Source organism: Amblyraja radiata, chromosome 2 (genome assembly GCF_010909765.2).
Source record: "Amblyraja radiata isolate CabotCenter1 chromosome 2, sAmbRad1.1.pri, whole genome shotgun sequence".
Classification (NCBI taxonomy): domain Eukaryota; kingdom Metazoa; phylum Chordata; class Chondrichthyes; order Rajiformes; family Rajidae; genus Amblyraja; species Amblyraja radiata.
Window position 1 is genome coordinate 100,250,867 of NC_045957.1, and position 18,286 is coordinate 100,269,152.

Below are 18,286 nucleotides of genomic sequence, written 5' to 3' on the forward strand. Positions count from 1 at the left end.
TTTGGAGGGATATGGACTAAATGCTAGCAGGTGGGACTTGTGTGGCTGGGACATGTTGGCCGGTGTGGGCAAGTTAGGCTGAAGGGCCTGTTTCCACACTGTGTTACTCTATGACTCTGTGACTCTATAAAACTTGTAAAATACTTTATCAAACCACGTAACATCCATTGATACTTTTAAGGTAATTGAAACTAGCCATTGGATGTGGGACAATATGATTCAATACCATTTAAGCACAAAGAGGAAGACATTAAGACATTGTGGCCCTTGTGGCTAAGGGGATCAGAGGGTATGGAGAGAAGGCAGGTACGGGATACTGAGTTGGATGATCAGCCATGATCATATTGAATGGCGGTGCAGGCTCGAAGGGCCGAATGGCCTACTCCTGCACCTAATTTCTATGTTTCTATGTTTCTAAATACATTTTCATGTTAATTGTCACCCATTGAAATTGTTCATTTCTGATGTATAGAAAAGTCATTTTACAAACGTTCTGGGGAACGGAGCCCTTACAGACTTCTTGTACTTTACATAATTACATTGTATTGTAATTGTAAGTACACCATCTTTAGGCTGATTCACATAGCTTCATAGAATCGTAGAGCTGTTACAGCAGAGAAGATGTCGATTGGGTCCATCAAGTCTGTGCCAGCTCAAAGTACAGCCATTCCATGTCCCATTCCTCCTTTCCCCATAGTTCTACATATTATTCTCTAGGACCCATGTAATTCCTTTTTGCTGAAGGCACCATGGTAACAGGCAGTAAATTACAATTAATAACTATTTTTCATAAGAAAGGTATTTCTCCTATATTCTTTACATCTGTTATCCAAATTTAAATTGGTGTCCTTGAACCTGATAGAGGGAACAACTTTCTTTTGTTTATCCAACCTAAAGCAATTGTCATTCTGAACACTTCTTAGAAACTTTCTCTCAACCGCTATCACTTCAATAAAGACATTCCCTAGGTGCATTATTCTAACTTTTCAATTAATCTTTTCTCAGAGCTCGACATTCTTTCTGAAGTGTAGTGATTAGATCTACAAACAGTAGTCCAGAGGTAGCCATAGACGTGGATACAATTTCAACTTTTAAAAGACATTTGGATAAATATTTGGATAGGAAGGGTTTAGAGGCCTGTGGGTGAAATGCAGGAAAATGGGACTGGCCCAGTATGCTAAATTGATTAGCATGCCATTGACTTAAGTTTTACAAGGGCTCCTTGAGGCCACACTTGATGAAATGCTGCCTTGCTGTCAGGGGAAGTCACTTTATATCTGGAGTTCAACTGTTCTAGTACAGTATTGATGCATTGATGATATTGTGATCATGTAAAGAGCTTTATATAATTACTAGACCAAGTGCAGACCCGTTGGGTCTGTTTCCCCAACGGCGTTTTGCAGGGGGGGGGAGGGGGGGCTGCGGCATCAAACTCATATTAACCAACCCCCAAACACACAGGTGGGGGGAGGGAGGGGGGATGTGAAGAGGGGAGGGAGGGGAGAGGAGGTGGAGGAAATGGGACAGATTTGGGAGGGAAAGGAGAGCGGGGTAGGGGGTGAGAGAGGGGGATGGGGAGATAGATGTGGTGGAGGGGGAGGATGGGGAGGTAGGGAAGGAGGGAGGGAGGGGGAGAGGGGTGGGGGAGAGAGGGGAAAGAGTGGAGAGGGAGGTGGAGAGGGGTAGGGGGAGTGATGGAAGAGGGACAGAGGGGTAGGAGGAAGGGGGTGGCGTAGAGAGGGAAGGGGGGTGGGGGAGAGAGGGATGGGTGGGAGAGGGGTTTCGGAGAGGGAAACATAGAACCATTGAAATTAAGTGCAGGAGTAGGCCATTCGGCCCTTCGAGCCTGCACCACCATTCAATATGATCGTGGCTGATCATCCAACTCAGTATCCTGTACCTGCCTTCTCTCCATACCCCCTGATCCCTTTAGCCACAAGGACCACATCTAACTCCCTCTTAAATACAGCCAATGAACAGGCCTCAACTACCTTCTGTGCCAGTGAATTCCAGAGATTCACCACTCTCTGTGTTAAAAATGTTTTTCTCATCTCGGTCCTAAAAGATTTACCCCTTATCCTTAAACTGTGACCCCTTGTTCTGGACTTCCCCAACATCTGGAACAATCTTCCTGCATCTAGCCTGTCCAACCCCTTAAGAATTTTGTAAGTTTCTATAAGATACCCCCTCAATCTTTTAAATTCTAGCATGTACAAGCCGAGTCTATCCAGTCTTTCGTCATATGAAAGTCCTGACATCCCAGGAATCAGTCTGGTGAACCTTCTCTGTACTCCCTCTATGGCAACGATGTATTTGAACATTGGGCATTGTGACATCACACGATGGAACGTTCACCAGGGGCTGGGGCTGGTGCTGCTTCTATGGGTGAGAAGCCAGTTTAGTTGTGAAATATTGGGGGGGGGGGGGGTGGGTTAGGATTTGATTAAAAACGTGCACTTAAACACGACGACCAATGGCAAACCCGTTGGGTCTGATCCCCCAACGCAGCCATTCCCTACCCGTAGCCCCCACTGGGGGGGGGGGGGGGGGGGGGCGGGCGCCTCACACACACTAACCACCCCCACACACAGAGTTGGAAAAGTGCATAAAGACCGTTCCCTACCTGTAGCCCCCAGGGGAGATTTGGTCGTCGAAGTCGGGTCCCTGCCGTCTTAAAATATCGTATCTTGAAGTCGTCGAAGTCGGGTCCGTCTCGGCACCGCGTGGGGGGGGTGGTGGGGGGGTTAGCGGTGCGGCATCACACACACGAAGCTTCGACACACACAGAGCCTTAAAAGTGTAAATGCCCGACCTCTTTTCCGTTTTTCTCTAATTTAATTAAGATGTGCAGGTGGTGTTCTTATCGAGGTTCAGGGGTGAATGACGTAAATATTTTCACACAATATGGGAACATCTCATGTTGTCTTGAAGGCTCCTCGGCCCACATCTGACTCTCTGTACTGTCACTATGGCAACGATGTCTATGAGCACTGGGCATTGTGACATCACACGATGGAACGTTCACCATTGGCTGGGGCTCCTGCATAGGCATATGTAAATGAATCCATTCCGATTGGACATATGTGAAGATTGGGCATTGTGACATCACACGATGGAACGCTCAGCAGGGGCTGGGGCTGGTGAAGGTTCTGTGGGTGTGAAGCCAGTTTAGTTTTGAAATATTGGGGGGGGGGGGGGTTAGGATTTGATTAAAAACGTACACTTAAACACGTCGAAATGTAATGAGGAACGGATACTTAGAAAGAAAAGAGAAATCTCTACCAAAATGGAAAAGATGTCGGCGATTCAGCGTTCCCCCTTATCCTTAAACTTTGACCCCTTGTTCTGGTCTTCCCCAACATCCGGAACAATCTTCCTGCATCTAGCCTGTCCAACCCCTTAAGAATTTTAAACGTCTCTATAAGATACCCCCTCAATCTTCTAAAATCTAGCGATTACAAGGCGAGTCTATCCAGTCTTTCTTCATATGAAAGTTCTGACATAACAGGAATCAGCCTGGTGAACCTTCTCTGTACTCCCTCTCTATGGCAACGATGTCTTTGAGCATTGGGCATTGTGACATCACACGATGGAACGTTCACCATTGGCTTGGGCTCCTGCATAGGCATATGTAAATGGATCCATTCCGATTGGACATATGTGAAGATTGGGCATTGTGACATCACACGATGGAACGTTCAGCAGGGGCTGGGGCTGGTGAAGGTTCTGTGGGTGTGAAGCCAGTTTAGTTTTGAAATATTGGGGGGGGGGGGGGAAGGATTTGATTAAAAACGTGTACTTAAACACGACGGAATGTAATGAGGAGCGGATACTTAGAAAGAAAAGTGAAATCTCTACCGAAATGGAAAAGATGTCGGCGATTCTGCGTCCAGTTTCGGAGTTGCAGGGAATCAATGGAAGAAATGTGACAGCCGGACGGAGTTCCGTTTCGGAATTTTGGGCGAGAGTTTTATATATTAATAGATAATCTATGTATTTCAACATTTTAATATATTTCATGCTTTATAAATACGCATTTTGTCTGAAGCTTCTTGATCAAAATAATTCCCAAACATTTGGGCTAGCATTTAGAAATAGATTTTACAGGTAAACTCATATTAACTTGTTTGATGAAAAAGAAAACAACTTTTAATTTACTGCCTATTTCAGACAGGAACTGCTGAAGAGAATCAAGGAAAGCATACAGTTAAACCTTGAGTATCAAAAACACTTCCAACGAATCAGGGAGAAGCTTCAGGAAAATCCTAAGGAGAGGCAATTTGAATTTAGGTAATTGTATTGCTCGGATTTAACAGTATCTACATGATAAATGCAGCCAAATTTGGCTTTATATTCCATTTTACGTTAATTCTTATTTAAACTTTCTGACCATACATACCACTTGAGATATACGTAGAAGTTATGGGACAGACAAATGGCCAGTGCTATCACCAGACTGCAGCTGCTGGAATCGGCAAGTGGAACTTAGTAGGTCAGGCAGCATTTGTCATGGGAAATTGACAGTTTACATGGTAAGGTGGGAATTTTCATCTGTACTGCTTTTTCTGAGAGTGAAAAGATTTGAATTTGAAAGATGTGAGGTTGCAATGGTTGAGGGAAATCAAGACGTTGATGTCATATAAGCAGATAGGATGAGAAGGTCAAGAGGTGAAAGGCCGAAGAACGATATCCAAGTTGAAGAGGAGCGTTGGAAACGGGATAAAGGGTTGTCAGTGAAGGAAGAGGGGTCCTTGCCAAAGAAATAATAGAGGCAGAAGTGACAGAAGAACTCGACATCATGGTGAGTTCAGAATTCACTCAGGGTTACAAAGGGGAGGCCTTTGCTGGGGACAGACTGCTCAATGTCAGAGAGGGGAAGGTCAGAGCGGATGGTGAAGGCATGGGGTTAGAGCTAAGGCCAGGCATGGAATCAGAAGAGGGAAATGGGAGGGAGGGCTCGGAGGGGGGGGGGGGGATGGTGGGGGGTAATGTGGTTGGGGAAAGGGGGTTCAGAGGAGAGAGGAAAGGGAGAGAGGTTAGGGATGGGACATGTGTTCATTGGCTGGTGGTCTTGCGTGTTGTGATCAGCAACAAGGGAAGAGTAACAGGACCATGCAGGCGGGAGAAATGGTGGGTCATCTGCATGGCATTGGAGCCCTCATTAGGTGAGCAGCGGGCCCCGCACAGCGTTTGGGGGTCTTGTCCGGGAGGCAGGCAAGAGACAGGACTCCCTCACAGTGTTAGTGCCCTCGCCTAGGAGGAGATCAGACAAACGATCTCTACAAATGATGCTATATAGAAAGATAATACACAATTCATATTCCTGGCCTTCCCATCTGTCATATTAAGTTAATTAAATTTTCATTCCCTCCATCAAACTCCACCTCTATCTCGAAGGCAGGCAGCGGTTTAACCAAAATATAAGATCATTAATGGTACAAACAAAATGCTGGAGTAACTCAGCGGGTGAGGCAGCATCTCTGGAGAGAAGTAATGAGCGACGTTTCGGGTCGAGACCCTTCTTCAGACTGATGTCAGGGGACGGGGCAAGACAGAGATAGAATGTAGGTGGAGACAGTAAGACTAGTGGGAGAACTGGGAAGGGGAAGGAGAGTAAAAGCAAGGGCTATCTGAAGTTAGAGAAGTCAATGTTCATACCGCTGGGGTATAAACTAGCCAAGTGAAATATGAGGTGCTGTTCCTATAATGGTACCCCTGCATACTTCCTGGACCCAATTAGTGTATCAATAAATGGTTGCGTAACAGATACAAGTCTTCCCTAGCTTACATACAACCGGCCGTTTGTGAGACCAGCAGGATGGATTTCTTGCTGCCACAGGCTGCAGACATCTTTTGCTGTGTGGGAACTCTGCTTGCAGCAGAAACCATGGATCCTGCATGCAAAATAATGCTGACTATCTCTAATCATCCCCAGCCTATACAAATGCATATATCCTATCCGTCATAATACTCTCCAGTAACTAGCCTACCACAGATGTTAGGCTCACTTTAATTTCCAGGCTTTTCCTTGCAGCCCTTCTTAAATAGAGGCCACCCTCCAGTCTTCTGGCACCTCACCCATGTCTAATGATGATTAATGTATCTCAGCCAGGACACCTGCAATTTCTGCTCGAGCTTCCCCCAGTGTTCTTGGATTATATCTGATTATCCAATATCTAATAAATCTCAATATTTTTTAATCTAGTTTTTTTGAAGCTGACTTGAAAACCATGTAGATCTAGTGGATGATTCAATGTTTCCTTTGTGGTGTCATAAATGTCAAATATTAATTATATTGCATTGTATAACCTGAGGGACAGAATACTGATATAACAGCCCACATCTCAGCAGTATTGTACGTTATTGCAGTTGTTACAAAACACTATAAACAGACCATTTGTGTTTTTGATCCTTTTATTATTTATTTCCTATTTTTTTTCTGACCCCGTACCTTGATTCCCCATGGAATCCTATCTGTCCTACTCTCTGGCTTATTTCCCTGTAATCTATTCACTCTTTCTCTGATTTTCTTGTCACCCACGTATACTAGAGGTAATTTACAGTAACTAATCAACCTGTTAACCAACACTTCTTTGAGATTTAGGAGATCATTCAGGGAAATATGTGGTCATAGGGACAATGTGCAAACTCTAGATAGACAGCAATTGAAGTTAGTATTAAACCTATGTAGTCCAAAGTGCCGGAGTAGCTCAGCTGGTCAGACAGCATTTGCAGAGGACATGGATAGGTGATCTTTTGGGTCGGGACCCTTCTTCAGAAAGCTGGTAAAGAACTTTGGTAGGAAAAAACCTGGCAAATGATAGGTAGATGTAGGTGAGAGGTAGTTTAGGCGGACCAGCTTATCAAACCCACTTTACCTGTAATCTGCCTATCCAGCTCTTTCATCTGCAAACTGCCTATCAAACCCCTTATTCTGTCTATCAAACCCCTCTCACCTTGATCCATCGATCACTTGCCAGGCTTAGTCCCTCCTCCATCTCTTTTCCTTCTTTCTTCCCACGACTGCGAACAACCTGAAGAAAGCTCCCTGTTCAATACTGGAATCTTGAGCAAAACACAAAGTGCTGGAGTAAATCAGCAGGTCAGACAGCATTTGTGGAAGATACGTTTCGGGTCAGGAACATCGCCTATCCATGTTCTCCACAAATGCTACGTGACCCACAGAGTTACTCCAGCAATTTGTGTTTTGCTCAAGATTCCAGCATCTGCAGTTCCTTGTGCATCCATTAAACCTACGTTACAGGAGTTGTACAGAAGCTTTAACTTTGTACTGTTTACTGTATGAAAAATCCCTTTTCATGCCCTAATTCTTCTGTATTAATATCTAGGGACATGATCATGGTGCAACTTAATTGAATATGACACAATTCTGCTGAGGAAAAAAATGCAATGAGAAGTCATAATTTATCCAGGAGAGGGAGCACTTGACACATAAATAGCTATACAGCTCACCATTTCAAAAATCAGTGCATGTATACACCCATCTGAAAAAAAAGATGTCCAGTAATGCTACCATGCTGAGAAAGGCATATGTACAGGAGGCTCTGTACAGGAGGCTCATGTCAGTTATTGGTTGGGCCCTGAGCTGCAAACCTCTGTCATACAATAGCCAAATAGCATTCTGCATATTTTAATCGACCTTGCACTGGAACAATACTCAAAGGCTTTTAAAATAAAAAGATTCAACTGCAATCCTCTCATCCTTCTCAACTCCAGAGTGTACAAGCCCAGCTGCACCATTCTCTCAGCACCAGAACAAGGTACGACTCTTTGGGCGACTACTCACGACCATACAGGCTTCGCCCCATGACATGTCGCTGGGGTGTCGCCTGTATGGTCGTGAGTGGTCTCCTCAGTCGCCCAAAGAGTCGTAGCGTCTTTCTGGTCGCCGCTGGATTTTCAACATGTTGAAAATTTTCGGCGACCTGCAACGGCCTATGACGGGTGCCGGCAGTCGCCGAAAAAGTTGCATAAATGGGATAGGCCCATGAGAGTCAGGGCAGAGGGAAACTAGAGGTATGAAAAGGTACAGAACAAATCACAGCCGGCTCTGATAATGCAAGAATGGTGGAGCCCACAATGGTCCATTTTTGGCTGTGGAAGAGTGATAATGAAGGGATACAAACAGTGAAACTAGCAATATGACAAGGGTGGGGGAGGGACAGAGAGAGAGGGAGTGCAAGGACTACTTGAAATGAGATAAATCAGTATTTACTGTATACCGCTGGGTTGTAAGCTGCCCAAGTAAATATGAGGTGCTATTCCTCCCATGTTCAGGTGGCCTCACCTTGACAGTAAAGGAGGCCTAGGACAGAAAGGGAATGGGAAGGGAGTTGAAATGTTTGGCAACTGGGAGATCGCGTAGGCCAAGGCAGATCGAGCGTGTGTTCAGTGAAACGATCGCCCAGCCTGTGCTAGGTCTTGCCAATATATAGGAGTCCACACAGAGAGCAACGGATACAGTAGATGAGGTTGGAGGAGGTGCAAGTGAACCTTGCCTCACCTGAAAGGATTGTTGAGGTCCCTGGATGGAGTCAATAGAGGAGGTTTAGGGACAGGTGTTGCACCTCCTGCGGTTGCAGGGGAAAGTCCAGCATTTTGTGTCTATCTTTGTAGCTGCAGATATTTCATGTTTGAGATTTTTTTTAAACTATCTTTATAAGTGTAATTATTTCCTCAGCTTTTTGCACTCATGAATGTTGAATGTTCATAAATAAAAGTGAGAGAATATAAAAGAGTTGTAAGCATCCAGTAGTTGAAGGCCAGAAATTGTTGACAACACAAAGAACAACCATAAAGTAGGCTTATAGGTAGTATAAAGTCTTCCTATAAGGAGAACCACGAAGAACCTGCAGAATGTGACAAAGAGTACCTTATTAAAAGAGGGACAAGCTCCTGGCACAGACTAACACAACACCCAGTCAGCAGATCGTTCTGACCTTCCATTGGAGCATGCTGATTTTTAATAGCTTACAAACATCCTTTTAAAATACCTGAATATATTGATTTAAACATATAATGGAAATATATGAAATATTGAAATAAAGTAAAAGTAAAGCACCTATTTGTACTTAAACTTTGTTCACCATCCTATTTAATTGCATTTGTGGTGCAAATCATTCATGTGCTAGCCCTTTCTGGCATTAAGCTGTTGGGTGGATAACTTGCACTAAACATTATTCCTTTATCATGTATCTATACACTGTAAATGGCTCGATTGTAATCATGTGTTGTCTTTACCTTTACTGGTTAGCAGGCGACAAAAGTTCACTGTACCTTGGTCCATGTGACATTAAACTAAACTGAACTGGATGCAAAGTGCATTTGGAACCACTCTGCAGGGAATTACAGCTCCAACACTGAGCTCAATGCTGAGTCTGGTAATGGAGCTGACAATCAGATGTGCTGGGATCTGACCTGCTGGAAATGTCAGACTTTAAATTTGACGTATGCTCATGAAACTTCCTGAGAAACAAATGGTTGAAATCAATGGCTATCAACCACCATATGTTTGCACTCTTAATGACAAAATTGTTTTACATGTGTGTTTATTTTCAAAGATCGAGGTATTGAGTTGCCTTGAAAACAAATATAAGAGGAAGAATATATTGAAGATATTCACAAAATGCTATTAATTAAAGAGATACAGGCCGAGTGTTTATCTGGCTTTTCCTAAGGTTGTCTTGGTTGTGGACCCATTACTTAACAACTCAATAACCACAAGGCCCAAGGCTTTGGAAGTGACAGAGCCAGACTTTTACAAAGTAAACTGTTTGTGTGTGCACCAGTGAAGAATATTCAAGAGAAATCAGGGAAGTCCTGGACTTGGTCTGGGTACTGGTTTGGGGAATTGTTGGGAGAAACATCCAGGATGAGGAGGGAGGGCAGTGGATTGGAAGGTAATGACGGGTGTTGTGCGGTCTGGGTGTTGGTGCAGATTGCAATGGTAGTATCTGCAAAGGAATGTGGTAAGGAGCAGTTCATTTTGGGAGGTTTGTAGGAAGTATTTCTTATAGTAAAACTTCTCCTCTCCATCACCATTCCTGCCTCCCTATTGGCATTGTGGCTATAATGGTTGATAGTGATCATTTAAACAAGGTCACTTAGATTTTGCAAATGTAAGCTAAATGCATTGGTTCTGTCAAAAGTAAAATGTCTGTGTGTATACATTAATTGTATTGTTTTATAATCTCGTGTATATAAAATTGCAATAAATTTTGCTTTTAGTGAAAACTACATTTTTGGTAAATTTGATACCTTTTGCAAACGACTGGAAAAGCTTATGAATGTGATAAACACCATGGAAAGCCTCTCTGATCTACAGAATGTTAAAATGGAGGGATTTGATAAAATATACTTGCGTTATCAGACAATTATCACCAGTTTGAAATCAAAGACTTATGATGTACTGGATCACAGAAAGCAAGAGGTATTATATTCAATTGTGATTATAGATCAGAATCTTGGCTTACTTTTTCGTTTAATAAGAGTACATTTTGCAAACTGTTTGCCTGATGTAAAGATATTAGTACAATTCAGCACGAGTTACACATGGTGGCATTATGTGACATTGTGAAGGTCACATTTGTATGCTTTAATTCTCTAGTTTATATTTAAGTTGGCTGAACACTTCTATTTTTAACCACTTCCCACTGAGAGTGAATAGTCAGGAAACATTTTTGAAAGGGAGATACTGTTGTGTCTGGGAATTGAACAGGAAATAAATTGATTTTTGGCAAAAACATTTCATGGATATTAGGTGTCAACTTTAATTTTGGGTCCAGAAAGTTTGATATTTTTCCTTGACATACCTAATTCTTCTCCCTAGTAATTGAAAGCTGGTTTCAATATTTTTTACAACACTCAAGAGGCAAGACTGAGATTGGAACCCCATAAAAGTTAAAAAAAAACTGCAGATGCTGGAAATCTGAAATAAAAACAAAAATAGGCAGAAATATTCAGTAGATCAGGCAGCATCTGTGGAAATTTCAGCTACTGGGTTTTTTAATCAGAATGGGTGGATGGGTTCCAGACCTGAAACAATAACTGATCTGACTATTTGCAGCATTATCTGTATTTATTTGAGCTAGGATTCAGAAAGGTAATGTTGATGATCCGACCTGTCAATTTTGCGCTTACCTTTGCACAAATACATTGTTCTTCTGGTTAGATATTGCTGTATAGTATTTGCATTTATGATATAATGTTATTTTTCTTGAATTGCCCTTTGATTTGCTAATTTATGAAAATCTCAGTACCTGCTGGTGTTATGAGAACACCCTTTAACATTACTATTTTGAAGAGTTCCAGTTGTCTCTCATTATAATTTAATTTCTGCATGTTTTTTTTCAGTTTGACAATGATTACAAGGAATTTAAAGAACAGATGGAAAGACTATATCAGTCAATGCAGGCATTTATGGATTCCTGGTTTGAACAATCTTTAACTGTAAGTACCAATAAATAAAAAGTATTCAAATAGGCAATCATCAAAAAAGCACATCAGCGCCTCTACTTCCTGAGAAGATTACGGAGAGTCGGATTGTCAAGGAAGACTCTCTCTAACTTCTACAGGTGCACAGTCGAGAGCTTGCTGACCGGTTGCATCGTGGCTTGGTTCGGCAATTTGAGCGCCCTGGAAAGGAAAAGACTACAAAAAGTAGTAAACACTGCCCAGTCCATCATCGGCTCTGACCTTCCTTCCATCGAGGGGATTTATCGCAGTCGCTGCCTCAAAAAGGCTGGCAGTATCATCAAAGACCCACACCATCCTGGCCACACACTCATCTCCCTGCTACCTTCAGGTAGAAGGTACAGGAGCCTGAAGACTGCAACAACCAGGTTCAGGAATAGTTACTTCCCCTCAGCCATCAGGCTATTAAACCTGGCTCGGACAAAACTCTGATTATTACCAACCACTTTCTGTTATTTGCACTATCAGTTTATTTATTCATGGGTGTATATATTTATATCATGGTATATGGACACATTTATCTGTTTTGTAGTAAATGCCTACTATTTTCTGTGTGCTTAAGCAAAGCAAGAATTTCATTGTCCTATACAGGGACACATGACAATAAACTCACTTGAACTTGAACTTGAACACTGAAACAAACCTATTACCTTCACTATTTTTCTGATATCCTTTCCAGATAGAACGCATGCTAGAGTTGCTTGGCAAGTTCGAACGTATTGCTGGATCACAACTAGAAATAAATGACAAGTATCTAGTTGTCCTGCAACGATTCGCGCGAGATTTAGACCTTGTGCGCAAGACCTATCAAAAACAAAGAGAAAATCCACCGACACCTCGGAATATTCCACCTGTAAGTTTAATTTTAAATACATTTTCTCTAACCTAATTAATGATTTTATATGGAGCTCCCATTTCTACATAAAGATCTTCAAAATTAAATCTGCATTGTTATTCAAAGACAATTGTATTTCACAGAGGGAGTACAGGTACGTGGTTCCCTAAAAGTGGCGAGTCAGGGGGAAAGTGTGGTGAAGAAGGAATTTGACACTTGCTTTCATTAGGAAAGGTGCTGAGTACAAAAATTGGGACATCATGATGCAGCTGTGAAAGTTAAGTGAGACGCAATTGGAGTACGGTGTCCATTTCTGGTCGCCCAGCTATTGGAAGGATGCCATTAAATTGGAAAGTGCACAAGATGGAATCCCAAGATCTGTATGTTACCTGGGCATGTGTGGTTGAGTTATAGAGAAAGGTTGGATAGCCTTTTCTTTGGAGCATAGGAGGCTGAGGGTTACTTTTTAAGGTGTACAAGACCATAAGGGGGATCGATGAAGTAAATGCACACAGTCTCTTTTCCATAGTAGAAGATTTTAAAAAGGCTTAATTTTAGAGGGGAGAGATTTTAAAGGGACCTCGTGGGCAACTTTTTCACTCAGAGGATAGACCGTGTCTGGAATGAGTTGTCGAGGAAGCTATAGAAGCAGATGCAATTACGACTTTTAAAAGACATTTGGTCCGCGTGACAAGGTGGGTCGAAGACCTTATTTTTGTGTTGAACAGCTCCATGACTCCATGACATAGGATCAAAACTAGGGAATTTTCTACCTTTCATAAAAAGGGATATTGGACATAGAGCATTACCTTACAAGTGTGCATAATACAGTTCAAAAGTACTTTATTATTTGCAGAGTCAAAGGGCATCCTGATGTCATGAAATATGCTATATAAATGCGTTTACGTTCCTTTTAATTTGTAAATACACGATACACTCATTTTATTTATAATTATAAAATATGTTCCGGTTATCAGGTGTCTGGGAAGATCATGTGGGCCCGCCAACTATTCAGAAAAATAGATATTCCCATGAAGTTTCTGAAAAACAACACAGAAATTTTGAAGGTACTTTTATATCTCTAAATTCCTGGTTTGAGAAGAAGTTATTGTATTGAATACAAAAACTAAACAATCTTTCATTTTAAGAGTTCATAGCAATGCTGATTTTTTTTTGCCTGTTTTATATTGTTAGAGCCCCGAAATGAAAAAAGTTATCAAAAACTATAACAAGATGGCAGCTGTTCTTCTGGAGTTTGAGGTGTTGTATCATAGGGGTTGGTGCCGAGCTGTTGACTTGGCCCGAAATGGACTTCAAGCTTCTCTGATTGTTCGACATCCTGAAACTAAGGTCAAATAATATGTTCACTCATCATTTATAAAACTTATTATTATGGAATAAAGCTGTCAGCTGCATCTGGTGCTTGATGATAACACAGAAAGTATACATTCTTGAAATTTCTACTGTTCATGCAGTAATGAAGGAAGATAAAACTAAAGCAATATAACTTATTTCTTCCGTTTTTTCATCAAACTAAATCGGTCCTGTAGCAACAGTACCATCTGGTTTAGCACTGTTCAGTGTATATTACAAATAACGTATGCAGGTTGAACACCGATTTTCCAGCAACTGTTGGTCTTCCTGCCTCTACAATCCAGACAAAATGATGAGAGCTCAATTTAAATTTCCTGAGCGGTCACAATTGGCATTACGGGTGGCAAGGGCTCTTTCGGGGTGTGTCCCTCCATCATGAAAGTGTTATTTGTTTACATCCAAACATTGAAAACGCTCCTTGGCCTTGTCTAATTCTACCTCTGCTGACTCAATGTTTAGGTTTCTCGTGCTTCAACTCTTTCTGGCCCCCTTGCACTACCCCACAACACCTCCTCCCACCATTCCATTCAATTTTCCTCATCCTCTAAAACTCTGAACGTCTTGTCAAGCCTTCATGAATTTACTGGGCACCTTTAAAAGGCTGCTTCCCAAAATTCCCTTTCAACTGCGCTCTCAATCTCCTCTCCGAATTATTTTGCAAAGACAATACAGTAAGCTTACCCCTTATTCTTAAACTGTGACCCCTGGTTCTGGACTCTCCCAACATCGGGAACATGTTTCCTGCCTCTAGCGTGTCCAAACCCTTAATACTCTTATGTTTCAATATGATAACCTCTCATCTTTCTAAACTCCAGAGTATACAAGCCCAGCCGCTCCATTCTCTCGGCATATGACAGTTCCGCCATCGCGGGAATTAACCTTGTGAACCTACGCTGCACTCCCTCAATAGCAAGAATGTCCTTCCTCAAATTAGGGGACCAAAACTGCACACAATACTGCATGTGTGGTCTCACTAGGACCCCATACAACTGCAGACGGACCTCTTTGCTCCTATACTCAACTCCTCTTGTTATGAAGGCCAACATGCCATTTGCTTTACCTGCCTGCTGTACCTGTCATTCCGTTCACATTCAGTTTACATTTTATATTTGTTTTATTTAAGTTTCTGGCATTCCATGGTGCTTTAGAGACACGGTAGAGGTGTCACTAGTGGACCAGGGGTGTATTGTTGTTTCATTATCACGTGGCCTCAGTTGGTATGGAATATCAGATAATCCAGAAAGGCTCTGGAACTGAGGGTGCCGGAAAATCACTATTCAACCTATGTCATTGTGAGAATACATGTCTTCACCATCCCCTCGGACTGTATGATCCAAATTCCAAGCATCCTTTGGGTGAAAACATACTTCCTCAAATTTCCTCTAAATCTTCTAGTCTTTACTTTAAATCTATGCCCTTTGGTTTATGCTAAGGTTTATGGTTTGGTTTATGCTACATTGCTCACTAGGTATTCTATCCAGTGCTCTTATAATTTTATATATCTCATCAAACATCCTCTTTGAACCTTTTTTGGTCAACAAAAGGCAAATCCAACCTATCCATTCTCTGCTCAAATCTGTATGTTCGATCCCAAGCAATATCCTGGTGAATTTCCTCTGATCCCAATAAAATATGTTTGGGTACGACAGCTATAACTGAATAATTTTTTTCTGGTGCATTCAAGTGTGTAATCTCTGCAGATGTAGTAGAAATGTATATTGAAAAATATGTACATTTGGAGAAAATTCCGTTACTATTTGGTTTATAGTCTTATAGAAACTTACAAAATTCTTAAGGGGTTGGACAGGCTAGATGCAGGAAGATTGCTCCTGATGTTGGGGAAGTCCAGTACAAGGGGTCACAGCTTAAGGATAAGGGGGAAATCCTTTAAAACCGAGATGAAAATAACTTTTTTCACACACAGAGTGGTGAATTTCTGGAATTCTCTGCCACAGAGGGTAGTAAGGCCAGTTCATTGGCTATATTTAAGAGGGAGTTAGATGTGGCCCTTGTGGCTAAGGGGATCAAAGGGTATGGAGAGAAGGCAGGTACGGGATACTGAGTTGGATGATCAGCCATGATCATATTGAATGGCGGTGCAGGCTCGAAGGGCCGAATGGCCTACTCCTGCACCTAATTTCTATGTTTCTATGTTTACAAGTAAAATCCTTTGAAAAAGGATAATAATATTTTATGGTTAAATCTGCAACAAATTCTTAAGTTACTGGATGGATTCAAGCTACTCAGCAAATGTAGAGACTAGCATCCTGTCCTCAAATTCACTTGGACAATCTCTGTCACCTCTCTCCTATTCCTTGATCTCTCTGTTTCCATTACAATGGACAGACCATCGAATGACGTCTACTACAAACCCACTGACTCTCACAGTTACCTTTCTAGACCTCCTCCCACCCTTCCTCTAGCAAGGACACCATTGTTTACTATCACCACTGTCTCTGCCATATCTACTCGCAAGATGTGATTTTCACTTTAGGACATTAGAGATCCCCTCTTTCTTCAGTAAATACAGATTGCCTCCTACCATTGTGGATATAGCTTTCACCCATGTAACCTGCAGTTCTGCTCTCACGCCCCTCCCCCCAGATGGAACAAGAATCGAGTTCCCCTGGTCCTCACCTTTCACAGGCCTCTGCATCTAACACATCCATCTCTGACATTCCCCCAACCTTTAGTGTGATCCTGGACACGTCTCTCCATCCCCACCCCTTCCTGCTTTCCGTAGAGACCACATCCTTTGCAACTCTTTGGTTAGCTCATCCTTCCTACCCAACCCGCCCCTTCTCCAGATACTTTATCCTGCAACAGGTTCCCTACACAACCTCTCTCACTTCTTTCAGTTCCATCCAGGTACCACAGCAGCCCTTTCAGGTGAGACAGAGATTCACGTGCACCCTTCAAACCTTGTCCACTGCATTCGGTGCTCATCTGCAAAATCTTGTGTCTCTCAAATGCAGTTATACTCGTTCTACAATTTGGAGCAATTTCAACTGAGTATCTCTATTTCAATTCTTACGCTGACCGTTGCAATTTCTAAAAAATTCTGGGCAAAAAAGCCAATACATTTCGAAGTAAAATTGGAATGTGTTTTCTGATGAGATAGTACTAACTGCTTATTTTTTTTGTTCCAAATGAATTACACATTTGTTTCATGACTTAATGTTGAATTAGATAAACAAGTATGTCTGAAAATGTATTTCTCCATATCTGGCCTAATAAGCACATCATACTCTTATAGCTCACACTGCATTACAATAAAATTATTTATCTGGAATTTTGGAAAGTGCTAAATTTAGACCTTTTAAGTATTTTTCTGTTGAATTGTGAAACTGACAATATCAAAGAAGGGTGATCTTACATCGGAGCTGGCCAGCGATGACACGACAGGAAGCGCTGGTTATCACTGTTGATTTCATGATTGAGTCAGATGGAGGATGTAGTACTGTTCCTTTGATCCTTTAATGGAGCTGAGCGAGAAGATTAAAGATAGAGAGCATGAGTGGGAATAGGAACGTTAATGGGAATAGGATGGAGAATTAAATTGACAGGCAACCAGAATGAATGGAGGTGTTCTGCAAAGCAATCACCACACTTCTGTTTGGTTTTTTCACTGAAGAGGAAACCACATTGTGAGCACTGAATGTAATGCACTAGATTGGAAGATCGGCAAGTGAATTGCTTCACCCGGAAGAGCTATTTGGGTTCCTGGATGGTGGGAAGAGGCAAAGTAAAAGGAGAACTATTTCATCTCCTTATGCTAGAATGGAAAAGTTCTGTGAAGAGTGTGGTTTTCGGAGTTGGAAACGTGAACCCAGAATCATTAAGAGAACAGTCATTTCAAAATGCTGAATGGGAAGAGAAGGGAAAGAGATGATATGTCAGGTTGTGAAGTCTCATTAATGTAAACAATTGTCTGGAATATTAATGAAAGACACAAAATGCTGTAGTAACTCAGCGGGGCAGGCAGCATCTCTGGACAGAAGGAATGGGTGACGTTTCGGGTCGAGACCCTTCTCCAGACTGAACAGTCTGGGATGTCAACATTTTCTAACTAACTAAATAACTAAGAATGAAATAATTAAAAAGGTGCAAGGGCTATTTAAGTCTCATAATTGTATTATTAAAATAACTGATTATTATTGAATGATACATTCCATTTTTTTTGTTTTACTGAAATGAATATGTTTGATATATGACGTTGTCTTGATTTTCCAAAGCAGGGAATCTTAGTGAATTTTGATCCAGCCGTGCTTGAGCTACTTTTAGAAGCAAAGTACTTGTACAAAATGGGACTTGAAGTTCCACAAGTAGCTCTAAACCTATGGCTAAAAGAGGCAGAAATTAAACACCATTATTTAAGGTCAGTATTTATGTTAGGTTCTAGATCACCTTTTCAATATTTGAATGAAAGAGTAGAAACAGAATAATAATTTCTTGGTACGACCTTTTAGGAGATGTCTGGATAATTACTTTGATAAAATCTGATAAATTAAAATTTATCTACAGTGTTGAGCCATTCCATGACATTATAATGGGAGTGCAAAAGAACATATGAAAAATTACAAT

General features: G+C 41.7%; 1 protein-coding gene across 2 annotated transcripts in view; it reads left to right on the plus strand.

Moving 5' to 3' along the window:
• The window catches only part of LOC116966099 (dynein heavy chain 5, axonemal-like), a 350,576-nt gene that overhangs the window by 55,905 nt on the left and 276,385 nt on the right, over positions 1–18,286 (plus strand). The window contains exons 14-20 of one of the 2 annotated variants that reach the window (XM_033012270.1): positions 4,171–4,290; positions 10,249–10,450; positions 11,374–11,469; positions 12,173–12,346; positions 13,306–13,395; positions 13,523–13,678; positions 17,941–18,080. In XM_033012270.1, coding sequence (XP_032868161.1) covers positions 4,171–4,290; positions 10,249–10,450; positions 11,374–11,469; positions 12,173–12,346; positions 13,306–13,395; positions 13,523–13,678; positions 17,941–18,080 — 978 coding nt within the window. The remainder of the gene's footprint in view (positions 1–4,170; positions 4,291–10,248; positions 10,451–11,373; positions 11,470–12,172; positions 12,347–13,305; positions 13,396–13,522; positions 13,679–17,940; positions 18,081–18,286) is intronic. The other variant, XM_033012280.1, reaches the window with a different exon arrangement.